This window comes from Hippocampus guttulatus, chromosome 17 (assembly GCF_054856545.1).
Source record: "Hippocampus guttulatus isolate MCC_2025c chromosome 17, RoL_Hgut_1.0, whole genome shotgun sequence".
Taxonomy (NCBI): domain Eukaryota; kingdom Metazoa; phylum Chordata; class Actinopteri; order Syngnathiformes; family Syngnathidae; genus Hippocampus; species Hippocampus guttulatus.
Genome location: NC_141277.1, coordinates 7,566,534 through 7,580,162, shown reverse-complemented (window position 1 = coordinate 7,580,162; position 13,629 = coordinate 7,566,534). Strand labels below are relative to the sequence as shown.

At 44.1% G+C, this 13,629-nt stretch overlaps 1 protein-coding gene across 5 annotated transcripts; it reads right to left on the bottom strand.

The window, feature by feature from the left end:
- Positions 1-497: 497 nt before the first annotated feature.
- LOC147191911 (myocyte-specific enhancer factor 2C-like) lies at positions 498-13,595 on the bottom strand. 5 transcript variants are annotated; one of them, XM_086134629.1, is made up of 12 exons: positions 13,457-13,595; positions 12,014-12,119; positions 8,487-8,619; positions 7,460-7,663; positions 4,388-4,531; positions 4,034-4,202; positions 3,793-3,831; positions 3,566-3,723; positions 3,450-3,473; positions 2,408-2,537; positions 2,185-2,332; positions 498-1,392 (listed from the first exon to the last, which is right to left on the bottom strand). In XM_086134629.1, exons 3-12 carry the CDS (start codon positions 8,538-8,540, stop codon positions 1,101-1,103), a joined length of 1,362 nt encoding a protein of 453 aa, XP_085990755.1. In that variant the 5' UTR covers positions 8,541-8,619; positions 12,014-12,119; positions 13,457-13,595; the 3' UTR covers positions 498-1,100. The 5 variants fall into 5 exon arrangements, with proteins under 5 accessions (XP_085990755.1, XP_085990757.1, XP_085990758.1 ...); XM_086134631.1 differs by having other exon boundaries at positions 3,566-3,720; XM_086134632.1 differs by lacking the exon at positions 3,450-3,473.
- Positions 13,596-13,629: the final 34 nt, after the last annotated feature.

Sequence of the window (13,629 nt, the reverse complement as noted above, 5' to 3'; positions counted from 1 at the left end):
CTTTTCCTGGCAACCTTCTTGCGAACCCGAATGTGCTTCCTCTTCCTGTCACTCTCTCACTTCCTGTCAGCTCATTGACCTTCGCTCTCTTCTCGTCTCAACGTTGTTCCATCTTAATTGACGCTTAATAGACTTTTATGAATGAAGTGGTAGCGAATGTCCTAAATTGGACCTCGTTTTGGTTTTCATATTTGTTGGTTTTAAAACAAAAACAAACAAAACAAAATGTGACCCCCTCCCACAAAATGGCCGCAAATCTGCATGAGGTGGAAACGTCAAACTCATCGGAAAGTCAAAATATAATTAGATCCAAAATAATTGTGATAAAAGTTATCAGATAAGAAAAATAAGTTCATTGTAAGTAGTAAAAGTATATATATATTTTTGTCTATGGCAATGTGTCCTAAATTGTGGTCGGTTAAAGTCTTTCGAGTCCAAATTTGTTTGTAAAAAATTTGTTGTATAGAATTTGAATTACAGTGTAATAAATAAATAACTTCTCGGGATTAGTTTTCAAAATTCTCCTTCATAAAGTCACATTTGATGGTTGGGGTTCCTCTGTTGGTATTTTGCTTTGATTGGTGCATACACTACAAATAAGCATTAGCTCTACTCAGCTGGCACTTAACCAGTCATTTTTGGGGGACATTCTTCTCAGCGATTGTCGATTTTTACAAATGAGCTTCGACTCACAAGTGCTTGACCGCTTGTTGGCCGTTTGTCACCGGCACCCTCACAAACACAAAAGCATAACGGGATTAGGAATATGCTCATGGACTGTGTTTAGAATTTACTCATGACCTCATCATTATAACGGGATCTTTAGGCTGTGGACCTAGATATTTCCTAAAAAGTCCACTAGAAATGCAAATGTAGTGATTAGGGAGTCGAGACTAAGTGAAAGATTCCGTCATCAATCATTTGCTCACTGCAGACTCCTTAATCGCTACAGCGCATACAGATTTGGAAATAACAGACCGAGATAGTGCCACTAAAAATCCCCTGTAATGACCAGTGATACATTCCCAACACAGCCAATGAGATGGTTCTTGAATAAACACTCCAAGGTAACCTGTGTGACAAGCCACGCCCCCTCAGCATCATGTGGCCCAGCCCTCCGTCAGCCGCATGCGCTTGACGGATGGGCTCCGGCGCTCATCCTGATTGGACGGCGGCCGCAGGAGGAAGTCGCCGCAACCGGCTGCGTCATGCTCCTCGCCGCCGTCGTATGAGCTCCCGCAGCTGGAGGCGCTGCCGGCGGGCGAGCGGCCCGGACGTGCACCCACCACGCTGGACCCAGGACGTTCTCGAGGGGGCGAGGCTGGCTCTGACTTGATCTGGAGGTTTTGGTGGCCCGATGGGAAGTGCAGGTTGGTGTTCTGACACAAGTTGCTGCAAGACACAGACAACCATGTGTGGTGAGGTAATCTGACATTATGAACGATTGTCATTGCTCTTTTTTGCAGTATGTACAATGGTTGTGATTTTGTTTTACAAGTGTTTCCCCAACGGACTTGATTTCATTTACTCTCTCTATACATACTGTATTTACAATCGCTACTATATATTTTTTGGGGGGGCGGGGGGTTGATATTTCCATTTACAGTTAATTTTGTCTTCATTGCTAACTTGTTTTCATTAAACCATGTTTTTACCTTCCTTAATTCTGGGGGAGTGATAAAATTTACACAATTTTTTTCACCGGAAACTAGAATTTTTGTGTCACAAACTTAATACAGTAGTTGAGACGCATTACATAGCTCATTTACAGGATAAATCATTTTGGCTCTAACAGTGACCCCTGGGGGACACCATATACAATGTCCTCGCAATCACAGTTCGACATACTCAGCTTTATAAACTGCTATCTTTTTTTTTTTTTCCAAGAACTCCTCAGGCAATTAGAGATTTATCCCTCAATGGTCATATTCACTGACCAATCTGTCATGATTTAGAGTATCAAATGCTTTTTGGAGGTTAATAAACAGCCCTACTGTCATATTCTTGTAGTCTATGCAATCCGTAATGCTTTCCATGAGTTCTGTCAAGGCTAGTAAAGTTGACCAGTTTCTTAAGATTGTAATGCTACGAGATTAAACTCCTTATAAGTAGAAAAATAGGCATTTTTTTCTGGAAACAAATTGCAGTATGAACAGAATAAAGTGTCTTTTTAGTTTTGCTCACCCCATGTGAGCAAGTGGCACACTGTGCAGGTTGTGCAAGTCGTGGACGTGCTGCTGCTGGTGCTGCTGCTGCTGCCAGCCACCGACGGAGCCCAGCCCGGCTGACCCGAAAGCCATCAGGGAGGCCACCTCGCCACCCAGCGAGAACTCTGAGGAGTACACAAAGGTTCCGCTTCAGCTTTGGCTCGCGCTGGTGCCATCTTGTCCAGGATGAGCAGACTCACCTGTGCCGAAGGAGCTCAGAGAGGATGGGTAGCCTCCCATAGCGGAGCTGGGAAGAGATGCGGCGGCGGACACACATGCAGAGGGACTAGACAGCGTCTGTGCCGTCTGGGAGTGATTGATCCGAGCGTTCTGGAGAAGCACAAAAAAAAAAACGACATTAATCCTGATTGCTGGGACGCAGTGTTAGAAAAATGAAGCCGACGTGTCCTGTGGCTGTTAAAAGCAGAAGCAAGGAAGAGTGGACATTCAGTCATCTTCAGCAAAAACTAGGGTGAACTTGAACTACGTCCTCTTTTAACTCTTCCAAATGTACAGTGTCCAATGTAATGCTGTGCCACCCACTACTGGCCCACAGTGGAATTACACACAAAACAAATGGGAGACAGAACTAAATAGAAACTGAACTGAAACCCCCCCTCCCAAAAAACTGTGACATAGCAGGACTGCAAACCCGGAATCTGCAATGGAGGGTGGTTAATTTAAAAAATAAAATGTTTATATACTATATTATTTTGCATTATATTGTATTAAACATGTTTATTTATAAATGCTATATTTTCAAGAAAAAAACAACACTTTTTGGGGGGGTGTACACATATATATATTTTTTACCCCCCAAATAAATAAATAAATCTAAATTTTACAAGAAATAAAGTTGTACTTCAGCATCCTTCTAGGACACTTTGAGAATGACGGGCGAGTTCACAGAAAATTGTTTTTCGTCTGAAGGACTAAAAGCATCAAAATGAAGAGGAAGTGGTCTATTTTGACATCCCAATCTGACGCAGGAATACTTGCCAGATTGACAAGGCTGAATTTGTTAGCTTTATTGCTCAGGCCACCAAATGTGGGCGGAGCTTGGCATCAAAGTCTGATGGTGATTTCAAGAATATTTTGGAGTTAAAAAATGGATCATAAACCTCTGTCCATTGGTCAAAATTTCCTGATGCTTGATTTAAATGCAGTGTTGAAGTTGTGAGGATGTCACCGAGAACTAGCTACCACACAAAGAACAACACAACGTTAACGTGTGAGACTTACCAACATCAGGTCAAAGTCCTCACACTAGAGGGCAGCAGCAAGTCAGGTGCAGACTGGCATTAGTCGGTTAAAGACACCTTTTACTCCGGTGGATGCATTTGTGTCAAAACACTCACGATGGTCGGCATGTTGCTGCACTTGTTGACGGGCGGCATCAGGGGTCGTAGGTCGGGCTTGCGGCTCATGCTCATTGGCGGACTTTTGCTCTTAGACGCACCCCCCGGTGACATCATGGCAGGAGAGGGGCACTGGTTGCTGTAGACGCCGTTTCCTGCTTGAGGGGAAACATTTTTGCATTGTTTGTTGTTCCACTGTGATGATGATGATGATGATTACGACTTACCCACACTAACAGTGTTCGTCAGCTCGGAGCCCAACAGGCCTGAAAAGACAATTTTTAATTTTCAATTAAAGTGTGTCCTCATAAAATGTCACGTTGCTGAAACAATTGGTGAAGTTGTGAGTTTTTTTTTCTTTGTGGCTCTACTTATGACAGTCATGTCAATCAAATTTCATGTTGCTAAATCGAATAGGCTTTGGGAGTGGTTCTGGATTTTGGTAATGATTCACATGCGGTCACAGACCTGCATCTTCGCCGCTGGGGGGGCGCTGGGGGGACATGGCGTTCCTCTGCATTGAAGCGTGGTGGATGGGCAGCAGGTTGTGGTTGGCTGCGGCGCCCCCTATGCCGGGGTGCGGGTACAGCAGCGGGGAGGCATTCAGGCCGATGTCGTAGCTGGATGCGGGCAGACCCTGCAGGTCGGGATGGGCGGGGTAACATTTTTTTTTTTTAAAGTTGCACTTTAGTGGAGGTTTTTTTCAAGCAAGTCAATTTTTGGAAAAATAATTTCTTTGTTTAAAAAAAAAAAGGGATTTTTGTCGGCAAATGAAAATGCTGTCAGCACTGATGGCTTGTCGTCATGGCGATGGCAACTCACGCAGATCCGCTGCCGGTTGAGCATCAGGTCAATGTCGTCGCTGATTTTGGGGTACTTGTCATCCGTCTCGGGGCTCTGACCGGCAGAGTCGTCTGCCTCCATGTCGGGACTCTCACTGCCACTTAGACCTTTCTTCCGCAACGTCTGGAAATACATTCACGTGCACTAAATTGGAGGATCATTCAGCAACACCTTCAACAAGCTCGTTGACAATACACAACTTTTTGCAGGAAAATATCCAACTTTTTTCATGAACCACAGCTAAACATTTTTTTCTTGGAAATATTTTTGGGGTAGAATTTTTTTTTCATTAAATTTTATTTTTTGCCCCTTACAATATGCAACTCTTTTGGAAATATGTTTTTTTTTTACTTTCTATCCTATATATATATATATATATATATATATACAGGTATATACACACACAAATCTATTTTCTTTTTGTTAAAAATACACCCCAACTTTCTTTTTGAAAAAAAATTCCATTGTTTTCTTATGAGTCTATTTTTTACTTGAAATGTTCGGTTAAAAAAAAATATCACATATTCCTCCCACATTCCAAGAACATGGATGGTACATTAATTGAACACCCTAAATTGTCCATAGATGTGACTATGAGTGTGAAATATTTGTGACTCTAGCACGCCAGCGACCCTCGTGAGGATAAGCGACTCGAATACTGGATGGATGGATGCAAGTTTCATAAGGCTGAAAGTAACATAAAAAAATATGGCTCAATGACTAGTCTGCCCACGAGAGGGCGCAATCGTTACACATAATAAACTCTTCAAACGAACTTTTTTTTCCCCCCCTCTGCTACTTTTCATTTGGGAACTTTAGGAACATTTTTGTCTGAACGAAATCACATGAAGTCATTGAATTTTCCATGTATGTCATCAGGCGGTCACTGATCATAGAAACACAAATACACAACATAGACGAATATAAAAGCATACAAATACTCACACACACACACACACACACACACACACACACACACACGCACACTCAGTAATGCCACTCCTGGGTGACATACGCAGCTGTCGTTTAGTCGATGGAGGACAAGCTTGCGCTGGTGGTCGGTGGCTGGTTTGTGTGCGATAACGTGAGACTGGCTCGGTACCCACAAGCAACCGAAAAAGACTAAGGAACGCTGAATAAATGACGAAGGAGAAGTTTAATGGAGAACATTTGTGTGTTTGGACTACTGTTCAATTTAGTTCTGGGGTCATTTCTCAGGGTTGAAAACAATAGGTATTCCAAATGGGGTTGTACTTTCAAGTACAAACAGGAAGTGCCAGGAACTAGAATAGTTCGTTGAACTTCAAACTTTTGAAGGACTGCAAGAACTATTGGCCACGTTAGTTCTGGAGTAATTCATCAAGGGAAAAACAACAACAACAACAACAAACTTAAGTGGCGGAAGTATAATGCTTTGAAAAGGTCTGGAAATATATGAAAGGAAGTACTAAGAGTTGAAAATTCCGGAATTTAGGTGCAGATGAGACAAGTTCAGGAACTTTACAAGGAACTAAAATAATTTTTGGTTGGTCAGCAATCAAAGAAAAGTGGTACGCCTTCATTGTTTCTTTCTTTTCTTTATTCTTTCCGTTGGCATGTACACACACACACACATATACGCACACACATTGACGCCACAGCCACGAGTGCTATTCTTAGGCGTTGTGTTCTATTTTTAGCAGTGTGCTGTTTTCCAGCCATTTAGCAGGAGGGAGGGAGCGCCGCCAACACAAACCAGCTACACTCACCGCGTGTGTGTGTGTGTGTGTGTGAGTCACACAAGGCAAAACAAGAGGGACACCAAATTCTTGACCGTCATTGCTTCATGTCGTCAGTCACATTTAAGATTACACGAGACAACAAAACAATAACAGACAACCCAACAGAACACAACACGAGAACCAAAAAAACACGGCACGCAATTCAAGAAAACACAACTCAAACATAACACAACAGAAGACAACGCAACACAACCCATCATACGATAAAACAATTTAAAACAGCACACCGGGAGGCAATGCCAGACAACGAAACACAACAGAAAAGCGCACAACACTAGACAATACTACACAACGCAAATTGAGAATATACACGCGAGAATACAACACGGCACCAAACCCAAACCGCGGCAACGCAACGTCGTTGCCTTGGTGGACAAGTGGAGAAGTGCACTCTGGCGGTCTGGAAGTGTGGCCCTGAGGCCGCACCCATCCCGGATTACGCTAACAAGATGCAATCGGATAGCGTCAGATTAGTCCCGATTAGGCGGGATTAGGCAAAATTAAAGCAGATTACGCAGCCCCCGAAAGATGCCCAAGAGTGTCGGGCCATGAGGTGGGCCGCGTGGAAACACATACCTGCACAGAGGACACGTGCGCACACACATTGTGCCAACATTGTGTCAAATCAGTCCAAACCTGCACACAACCACTGTCAAATTGTCATCATGACGCTAACGTGACCATGGTTGTGTAGCAGTGTGTTGTTGTTACAGTGCGGCGAGTGATTTCCTAGAGTCGTGTTTCAATGTGTTTGTTGTGTTACTGTTGCAAGGAGTTGATTGTTGTGTTACAGTGCAAAGACGTGTAATGGGTGTTATTTTACAATCTCTGTTATCTTAGTGTCTAATAAATACTATGTGGTGTTAGAGTGTGACGATTGTTGTGTTCATGTGTGTCCCGAGTTACAGTGTCCCGAGTGCTGTTGTGTTACAGTCGTGGTGAGTGTTACATGCTTGTGTTGAATTACAACGTGATGAGAGTGGTGTTAGTGTTGTGTGACACTGTGACGTGTTACAGTGTGTTGTGTTGAGTATCACATTACGGTGTCGTGTAAGCAGTGTGATGTCGTGTGTTGTATTTTGGAGTTGTGTTATTCTGTGATGCCTGTTGTGTTACATTGTGATGATTATGTTCCAGCGCTGCGTGACTGTTGTGTCACACTCTGGAGTTGTTTAACAGAGCTGAGTGTTATGATGCGGCATCTGAACATGAATATTGAAAGGTGTGCCTAATGAAGTGGGCCCCGTGCGTGCGTAAACGTGCGACTCACATCGACGATGTCGGCGTTGGTCCTGCTCTCGTGGGGCTCGTTGTATTCGGTGTACTTGAGCAGCACTTTGTCCATATCGGTGCTGGCGTACTGGAAGAGTTTGTTGGTGCTGTTGAAGATGATGAGCGCGATCTCGCAGTCGCACAGCACACTCAGCTCGTACGCCTTCTTCATCAGACCGAACTTGCGCTTGGTGAAGGTCACCTGAGGGGAACGACGCGGTCGTTAGCCGAACTGCGGCTAATGCTAACAGTCATATAGGAGGTGGGTCGGCCATGAGTCATAACCTTTAGACGTCAGCCTAGTGCGGAGCTGCGAGTGTGCGTTTTAGTGTGAGTTGTGGTCTATACCAGTACCTATAGTGAGTGTTGCCATTTTGCATGTGTCGATTTATTTGGCTCTCCTTGCCCATATGCCAGGGCATCAAGGTACATCAAGCGACTGGAACGACAGTCATGAAACTATTGATTGACGTGTGACAAGTGTAGTCGGGAAAACACACACACACACACACACACACACACTTGGCATGTTGTGTGTGTTGGCGGGGGGGGGGGGGGGGGTTGCAGCAGGGTCAGTGCTGCCCCGCCATCAGGAAGCACATGTGCCTGCATTTCCTGTCATAACAGGAAGGGACAAACCATTCACAACAGCCAGAGGTCACTCATGTGTGTGGGACCCACACACACACACACACACACACACGTGTACTCTCATTCAAGAGTTTATATTGACTTAAGGTAAAGTTTGCAGTGATTATAAAACCCCAACATCTTGTCCTATGTGTCGAAAATGCTTGTATGACCTGACAGTGGTAATTATTTAATTGAAACCTGACACACAAGGGTTGCGGGCATGCTGGAGCATTGTGGGTATTGTAGTTGCCTTGAGTTAAAGTGTGATGAGTGTTGGGTTCTAGTTTTTTTTTGTTACTGTGCGATGACAGTGGCGCTACCTCGCGTTGTGTTGACTGCGTGTGTGGCGTCACAGATACGCTACAGTGTGGGGTAGTTGTGTTTGTGCTTACGTGTCTGTTGCGTTCGTCCACAATGCGGGCGATCTGAATCTTCTTTCTGCCCATTTTGGGTGTTTTCTCTCTTCTTCTTCTATTTGTCTTTGTTGTCGTTGCGTCTTACTTTTGACTCTGCCACCTCACACGTCTGAAACACAACAACCACGAGTTACATTCGTGGTACACCCGAGCAAAAGGACTGTGTGTGAAGACGCTGTCGCCACCGCACGCTTGGACAAGCTGCCACTCATTCTGGGGACACGCCCCCATCTTACTGCCTCCGAGCGTCTTCTGAGGTTGTATTGGTACACTTTCAGAGACACGCCTCAGTTTTGGGGGCGTTTGGAAAACAGCAAATATGACAGTAGCAGCAGAAAGAATGAAAATAATTCAGATTCAACCAGGAAATTAAGATTTCCTGGTTGGGGTGCTGTGTGCTGTGTGTAGAATTATGATGGGGAAAATGAATTTATTCCATTTTAGTCCTATTAAAAAAATTAGGAAAAGTGGAATACACCTAATGTTGAAGTAGAGAGAGTTCTGAAACAGAAAATGTTACATCTTGAAAATTGTCAATAAAAATAAACACGTGAGTGAAATGAAGCTCCATGGTTGTCTGTGCGTGCGCACGCCATGTGAGCGGCGTCCATGCACGTCTCTTAAGCGCTCGGTCGCCAGGTTAACAGGATGTACACACACCAGCACAAACACGCAGGAGCAGCTTTACTTGGCAGCCGCCACCAAACCTTGCCTCTTTGCTTCTCACCAAAGTACAAACAAGCAGCAACAAAATCAAGTTGCGGATTCACGTCACTTTTTGTCATTTGTATCAAACATCCACTTGTGTTCATACGTTTCAGCTCTTCCAATTTCAGCGTTATCGCAAAGGTCGGCGCAGGTTGAGGGAAAAAAAAAAGACTGAAGAATTTTTTTTGTTTTATAAAATACTGCCTAAGTACTCGTGGTTCAGCACCTCCACTGGAAAAAAAAAAAAAACTTTTTTGGGCCGAAAACAGCAGTTTCAGTTGGGAAAAGTTTACAATATAAATGAATGATATTTATGGCAACAATGTCAGAGAGCACAACAAGTTATTTGCTCCAAATCAATTTTCTTTGTCTTCTACAGTATCTTAAAATTGGTTTTCAATTATTTGTTGTGAAATGTGCGAAAGACGGGTTTGGGGAAATCAAAACTTAAAATATAGCCCAAACTGAGGTTGTTGTTCAACAAATAAAACAAAATGTCTAAAATCTACTTTTACTTTGAAAAACAATCATCAACATTTTTGCTGATTGTCTGATGGCTTTTCCAGACCAAACCCGTGATAAAAACTTACATTTAACATACATTTAAGTTTGTGCATTTTCTACATGATAAATTTGAGATAATATCCTGTTTTTTAAATAAAGGGTTAACATTTTTTTCCACATTCATCGGAAAATCGACATAGCAATCTGCAGATGAAGTGATTATTGAAATCACCGTTCAGTCCAGGCCTAAATGACAATGGCATAGTTGTGGATAAAAGAGCAAGCGGCCTGCGTCGACTTCCTGTTTGGCTTGAATGTGTCAGCACACGTAACAGTCACGTGTCCTCAAATGACGTCTTCTATGGTTTGTAAACACATCAAGGTGGCATGTCCAAGGAAGGAGCACCGGCATTCTTTTCTTTTTTTCTTTTGAAGACGCTTTGTTGCGTTGTCGTGATTTGGGGTAAAAAGTTCACTTTTTATTTCGGGAGGTGTCTAAAAATAGCTCACAAGCTGCCTTGCTTGGCTGTCATGGACGATGATCAAGTGGTGCTCAATTGATTTACGCAGGAGACTCATGCTTCACATATTCCTGACATGTGGCATGTTGACACTCGCCCGGTGACCAGTCACCAATCAGACCTCCTGATGATGATGACAGCATCATCTGAGGACCAGACATAGCTGCAGATTGTGTCAATGCATGCCATAGCCTATTCAAATGAAGAATACACCATGGACTGGTCACCAATCAATGAAAAGATACATATTGACAATTGATGGTCGCCAGTCAGAGTCAGGGACTCCATTCGGGGTCTGACATTAACGGTGGCCCAATGGCCTGGCGCCACCCGCAGTTCACTGATGGTGACCTGATTGGGCCAAGAGTCGAACTACCACTATTCACTATTTTGAGTTTTATCCATTGTTCATCTTTGCTCGTCTTACTCCGTCCGCTATGCATATTGCATTGATCCCGTTCACAGTCAAAGTGTGTGCTATGTACTCGCGCTCGAACATTTTGGCCACTGGGTCTTTTTGAATTTTGTTAAGTCTAGATTTAAATCAGGGCCCATGCCAGTTCTGGCAAGGTCACAACAACTTGGCCCAAAAAGACTTCAAGTCGGACCTTGGAATTGACAAATGATGGACTGGCTGCCTGTCAATTTCTGGGAATGTGTAGTAGACAAAGACTGACTTGGTTGCCAGTCAACATCAGTGTATAGACATGGACAAAGACTGCCACAGCCAGAGCACACGGACTGGTCGCCACTCAATAGCGGGTCACATACAGATGATAAGCGTACACTTTCACACTGTCACTCAATTTACAAAAAAAAAATCCCTGAAAAGTCAGCGCAACTCAGAAGTTGATTGACACCACGAGAGTGACGGCCATGGAACGTGTGCACACCACATGTACAACAGACACCAGTGACACGTGTGTGTGTGTGTGTGTGTGTGTGTGTGCGTGCGCCTCTCTAAGATGACCGGCAAACTCACGCGTCATCCTCACACACGTGTTTCAGGAATACCCGGCTAAAGGCTAACCACGCTAACACAACTTCAGCAAGCCTGATTGGACACCAGTGCTCTTCATCATCTTCATGATGATGATGATGTACATTTTTGAAGTCATTCAGTTGCCCGTAAAGCACATTTGGCGAACCAGAGAGGGAAAGGACAAGATTGTGTGATGTCATCAGCAGTGCAGTCATCATATACAGTACAGGCAGGTAATAATAATCATCCAAATAACTTTTGCTTTGAATGCCTTTGGAGGGACTTCACTAATATTCCATGAAAAATGTCAAAAGTGTGTGTGTGGTGGTGGAGGGTTCGAGGGGGATCTTGCTCGAGTTTTCCCCAAACCACTTAAGTACGCCACTGAAAATGACAACATCAACAACAGCATTACAAATATCTCTATATTTTTTTAAGCAGGCAAACTGTTTCGACTTGATTATTGATAACGATTGCGTCTCCTGAATAACTGACTTGCAGTCGACTCACCGAGTCAAACTTGTTCCGGTCGGCATGTGTCCTAAGTCGTGCCGGAACCGAGGGCTCCGATGCCAGCCGCAGGTCCACGCAAAGCCGGGCTGGAGAGCTCCGCAATCGGGACGCAAAAAGTCCCAACACTCCACCAAACGAATGAGCTCCACGGACGGACGCGCCACTTCAACACAACACGCGATGCGTTCGCGGACCTCTCGAACGCAACGACGGATTAGCCTTGATGAGGCGCGCGCGTGGGAGTATAATCACGTGCACGCGCTCGAGGGGCTCACCTCTGACGCGTGTTTTAGTGCAGCATGACTTTCCCGCCACAAGTCTTTGCTCGTTCCCGAGTGTCCGTCCAGCGGCGATCCAGCCCGGGCACGCGCGCGCAACCACCTGGACAACACACGCACGCACGGCCACACACATCCAGGAAATGAGCACACGCACGCACAAGATCAGGGACGTCACTCAAGTTGCGGGAGAAAACAAGTTTCAACAAGTGAAACTGATCAACACTTTTGATTGGTGCACTGGCGCCACTCAGTGGACACATTCGACCCACAGATGCATTTACTAGACATTTCATTAGGTACACCAAGGGGCTGGAAGCCAATCATTGAAGTCTTTGCTAATTATCATTCGTCGTGTTCTGTTCAATTGAGGGTCATGCTGAGTGTTCCTAATGTTTTGGCTCATTGGATAGCAGCTTTGACGTGTTGCCATGTCAATGTAATCTGCCCCTGGGCTTCCCACTGAATCACACATCTGTACATGAAATGCCAACGACGATGAATCAATAACTAATTAAATTAATCGATAATTATTAAACACCGATTAATTTTTTGAATATTTTTATTTGATTAACAATACCTCAGAATTCCAGCTTTTTCAACAGTAAACAGGTTCACATTTCCAGGGGCGGAACTATGTGGTGGCCCCAGGTGGCCATACCCACCCCTTCTCACTCCTTGGCCATGTGTTCCCATCTGGGTTTATGTGCATCACATTGAGCTGCATTTGTAGTTAGCTTGTTTATTTAGCCAAAACAGCCATCGAAATAACAGGACATGATCCAAAAAGAAACAAATAATTAAAGTACATCAAAAGTGGTAGCAGTAAGCTAATTTGCTTGCTGATTTATCTTGAGCAGAGTAATGAGATGGTAAATCATAAAAAATTTAGTTAGCTGTGTCTCTTTGTTTAACTTGAGTAGACATGATCAGAGAATATATGCTGCCATCACAAGAAGTCAGCTAATTACTTTGTTCGTTACCTGGGAGAATAGTCTTCCTAGATGGACAATATGATAGAATCACGAAATTTAGCTAACTAGCTCATGACTTTTACTCAACCATCTTAAAGAGACGGTGTGCAGTAGTCGCTTGCAGTTAACTAGTAAACCTGTTCTCTTAAAGCAAGAGTTCATCGCAAATACTTGTTTAAGAGAGCTAGTTGACGAGACAGTCCACAGAATTCACTTCCGCCATCAAAAACCCCCAAAAGAAACATCAGATCCAAACTTGAGTGACATCATGTTACCATATATAGTCAAACTGTAACAATGGCATCCTTTGTGTGTATGTGTTCGTAACACAAAATGGCGGACTAGCTGGCACTAGGAGCATTTTTGGCTAATTGCTAACTGTGCTAGCATGTTATCGTGTTGACATTAAAAGACCCTTTTTTGGGTCACTTCCTGTACAGATGAGGAGTTTGGCACATGGACTCACCGCTGTGTGGTCTTCACCAGGAAGAGGTGCCACCAGGTCCAGCTGTGGGATCCCTGTTTGATTCCTCGTCTCAAACAACTCGGCAAGCCAGACCAGCTGGCTTGAGGAGGCACGATGCACAAGTGGTCAGCGTTCCGAGCCCAGTCGTCAGATGTAGTCCAAACCCGCCGCCC